Genomic DNA, 3,647 nt, shown 5'->3' on the forward strand with positions numbered 1-3,647 from the left:
CTTAAACCAGCAAAGGACCAGCTTAAACCAGCATCCCAGCATCAAAACATACCTAACCAGCATATGCTGGTTTTTTCAACAGGGTTGTAAGACAGGACTGGAATGATAAAGTACAAGAGCACAAACTGCAGAGATTCTGCACATTCTGACTAATGATTTTCCAAGACTTTTCCCAGTCGACTGCAATGACTGGATAAGGGTTGAAAATAAAATAAAAGAACTAGGACTATTGTGAATCAAGACTTTTCTTTAACTTTTCAGACTATAAATTCCAATGGCTTTTTTCATGGAATAAGGAAATTTCATGGACTTTTCATGGAAATTCTGAACCAGTAAAGGCTCATGCTTGCCACAATGAACATTCTAAAAATGTATTTTTAAAATGTTTATGTGAAACTAAATCATTCTAACTGCTTTTTAAACAATCAACAGAAACGGACTGCTGCAATTTTAAAAGTACAGCATACTAGGTTTAAAAGAGGTTTTAAAGTCAAAAGCCAGATTCGGATGCTAAATGTTTCTCGTGGGATGTAAGCTATTTTCGACATTTACAGGAGTTGATTTTATTGCCGACCGAATCTAGAATGTCGGTGTTTTTTCCCCAAGGTTGTGTGGTCATTTATTTGCTGTCCGAAACCACATCTCTGAGTTTACAAGAAGAAAATGCACTGTTTAAATCCACTGCCAAACACCATATGTTAACTGTTGCACTTCGCTGTCATTTGCATGCATATTTATTATTGAAATGCAGGAAAGTATTTCCAAGAACAATATTTTATAACTACCACCACAGTGAGTGGGCGATGTTAAGAGCAAAAAGAAGAAATAGAAGAAAAGCACGTAAACGTTTGAAATGGGTCATTATTATGGCAGCCACATGTATGCAATACAATTTTAAAATATGTATTATATACAATTATATACATAAAAATATAAACCAAGCAGCTTTATGTTTACTCTATGTAAATAAGAGGTTGCATTAACTTATTTCTGCTAATCTCCACATTTTTTTAAATGACAGCCATAATTTTGAGACAGAAAACCTTTTCGACTAGCGTTTCTATTTTCCTATTTTTAAACAGGATATTGTTAAATATGAATGTATTCTTATTATTCCAAACATATGACATTTTATTTACAGCAGACAATCATGTGACTGGCCCCGTGACCAGCGCATTCCCGGGTTCCGTAGGATCACAGAACTTATAAACCAAGCAGCTTTATGTTTACTCTATGTAAATAAGAGGTTGCATTAACTTATTTCTGCTAATCTCCACATTTTTTTAAATGACAGCCATCATTTTGAGAGACAGAAAACCTTTTCGACTAGCGTTTCTATTTTCCTATTTTTAAACAGGATATTGTTAAATATGAATGTATTCTTATTATTCCAAACATATGACATTTTATTTACAGCAGACAATCATGTGACTGGGCCCCGTGAGCAGCGCATTCCCGGGTTCCGTAGGATCACAGAACTCTTCTCCACTGTCAATAATCAATGGGTTTTATCACAGAGGTGCCATGTAAATTTATTTTACAGACGTCCACATGAGAAACAATTACTGTCCGAATATGGCTAAAGAAACGTCATAATTCCCATAATCCTTTTTTTTTTTTTTTTCAGTAACACTTTATTTTTAAGGAGCAATTCTCACTATTAACAAGTTGCTTATTAGCAGGCATATTACTAGCATATTGGCTGTTTATTAAAATGTATAAAGCACATATTAATGCCTTATTCTGCAGGACCATATTTAGGTCTCTAAATCTTACCCCAAACCTAAACTTAACAACTACCTTACTGACTATTAATAAGCAGCAAATAAGGAGTTTAAGCCATAGTTAATAGTTAGTTGATAGTGAGAATTGGTCCCCAAATTAAAGTGTGACTTTTTATCCTCAGTTCCAAAGTACTGATTAAGCTGGAACTTACTCATAGTGAATGTGCTCTCTAAGATAATTTTTTACCATTCCTTATCTAGTCATTACAACCCTGCTCTCAGCCTTAGATGTCATGCCCACAGAACAGATGCTGAATGCATAAGGCCCACAAAATGGGAAACATGAGGAGTTTCGAAGTCGTCATCTGATTCTGAATTCTACAGGATGTCAGGGAGATGTGCGTGTCGTGACGCCAAACCCCCTCTTGGGGATTTTGATCAACAAAGCTGTGTGACGCCAAACTCCCTCATGGAACAAGAAAACCACAGTGTTTACAAATGAGACAATGATGGTTTATCGGAATCAAGTAAACACTGGATTTTTAAAAGTATGTGAAGTTCACAGCACAGACTCTTGACGATGACAATCTAGAACATGTTTATGTGAAACTACAGCATCCTAACTGCTTTTTGAACAAGCAATGGGCTGCTGCGACTTCAAAAGAACAGCATACTTGGTTTAGGAGAGATTGGATGCCCACCTTTTTGCAGGTGACCAGGTGCTTAGTGAGACTGGAGCTCAGCAGGCAAGACAGCACCCTCTCTAAACCAGTCTTCAGCTCGTGGTCGAGCAGTTCCCTCCAACCTGCTCCATTAACGTCCTCTCCATCAGGCTGCTCTTGTAAGCACGGCTGACAGGAGTACACCACACTCTCAGGCAGACTCGACAAGATTTCATACAAGTCATCTGTGAGAAAACAAATTTAGGGAGTCAGATGCAAGCCGTAGACTTCCTACTGCTGATTCAGCCTGTAACGGTTAGAAAATTCACATTATTTCTCAATTATTTCTGAGTTATAACGAAGAGTCATCCATCACAGATATTTTTTCAGAAACGTCATAAGGAGAATGCTTAAATAAGCAAACAACATGACATCCTGGGTTGGGGCGATCATGCATCATGAATCTCTCTTACGTTTGGCATGAAAAAATTTGCAATCTGTGATTAATTTCCAGTGTATTTTAAGTATTGGGAAATGCAATGTGAGGCTTGCAAAATGTTAACCCAGTGAACGGAGTCGTTTAATAAAGACTAAAACGGTGGAAGCAAAAAAATAATTTTTTAATTTATGCTTTCTCTGTGGATGCAAAGGAATGCTTTCATATTACAGCCACATACAAAAACAAGAAAAAAGCATTTAATTGTCTTATAATGCACAATAAATGACTATTAAACATTTAATTTGTTTAAAAGTGTCATTGAAATGAAAACCGAAAAGAGAGCATGATAAATGTAAATGGCATGTTAAAATGTACTATCGTATTTGATGGATAAAATAAGATAAAAAGATGATAAAATAAAATATTTAAAAATAAATAAATAAATAAAATCCATCTGACCATCACATTCTGTCACTCACCTGTGAGGCCTTCACATTTAGCATGGACCCAGTGGTTACATGTGGAGCACTGCATCATCTGGCTATCATAGTCATTATCTTCATAACACTTGAAGCACATGGTGCAGTAGTTACCTATACACACACATACGAAGATATTAACTGATCGTGCAGATGTGTTTGGCACACATGGTGTTTTTCACAGAAAGGATAAATATTAAAAGGTCAGCGTGGAAGACAAATTAGTATTTTTTTTTTTTTTTTTTTTTAAGTTTTTTTGGATTATTAGTATATGATATATTCGTTCATCGAGGCCTCACACTCCATCCCAGTAGGTGGCGGAAATGCACCTTAAGCTGGTTTG

The 3,647-nt window shown here is 36.1% G+C and overlaps 1 protein-coding gene across 1 annotated transcript in view; it reads right to left on the reverse strand.

The window, feature by feature from the left end:
• LOC107747652 (histone-lysine N-methyltransferase 2B-like) overlaps positions 1 to 3,647 on the reverse strand; it is a gene marked incomplete at its 5' end in the record, with an annotated part of 32,442 nt that overhangs the window by 15,349 nt on the left and 13,446 nt on the right. The window contains 2 exons of the mRNA XM_016562250.1: positions 2,426 to 2,631; positions 3,305 to 3,418. Coding sequence (XP_016417736.1) covers positions 2,426 to 2,631; positions 3,305 to 3,418 — 320 coding nt within the window. The remainder of the gene's footprint in view (positions 1 to 2,425; positions 2,632 to 3,304; positions 3,419 to 3,647) is intronic.

Source organism: Sinocyclocheilus rhinocerous, unplaced genomic scaffold (genome assembly GCF_001515625.1).
Source record: "Sinocyclocheilus rhinocerous isolate Xijiao unplaced genomic scaffold, SAMN03320098_v1.1 scaffold4214, whole genome shotgun sequence".
NCBI lineage: Eukaryota > Metazoa > Chordata > Actinopteri > Cypriniformes > Cyprinidae > Sinocyclocheilus > Sinocyclocheilus rhinocerous.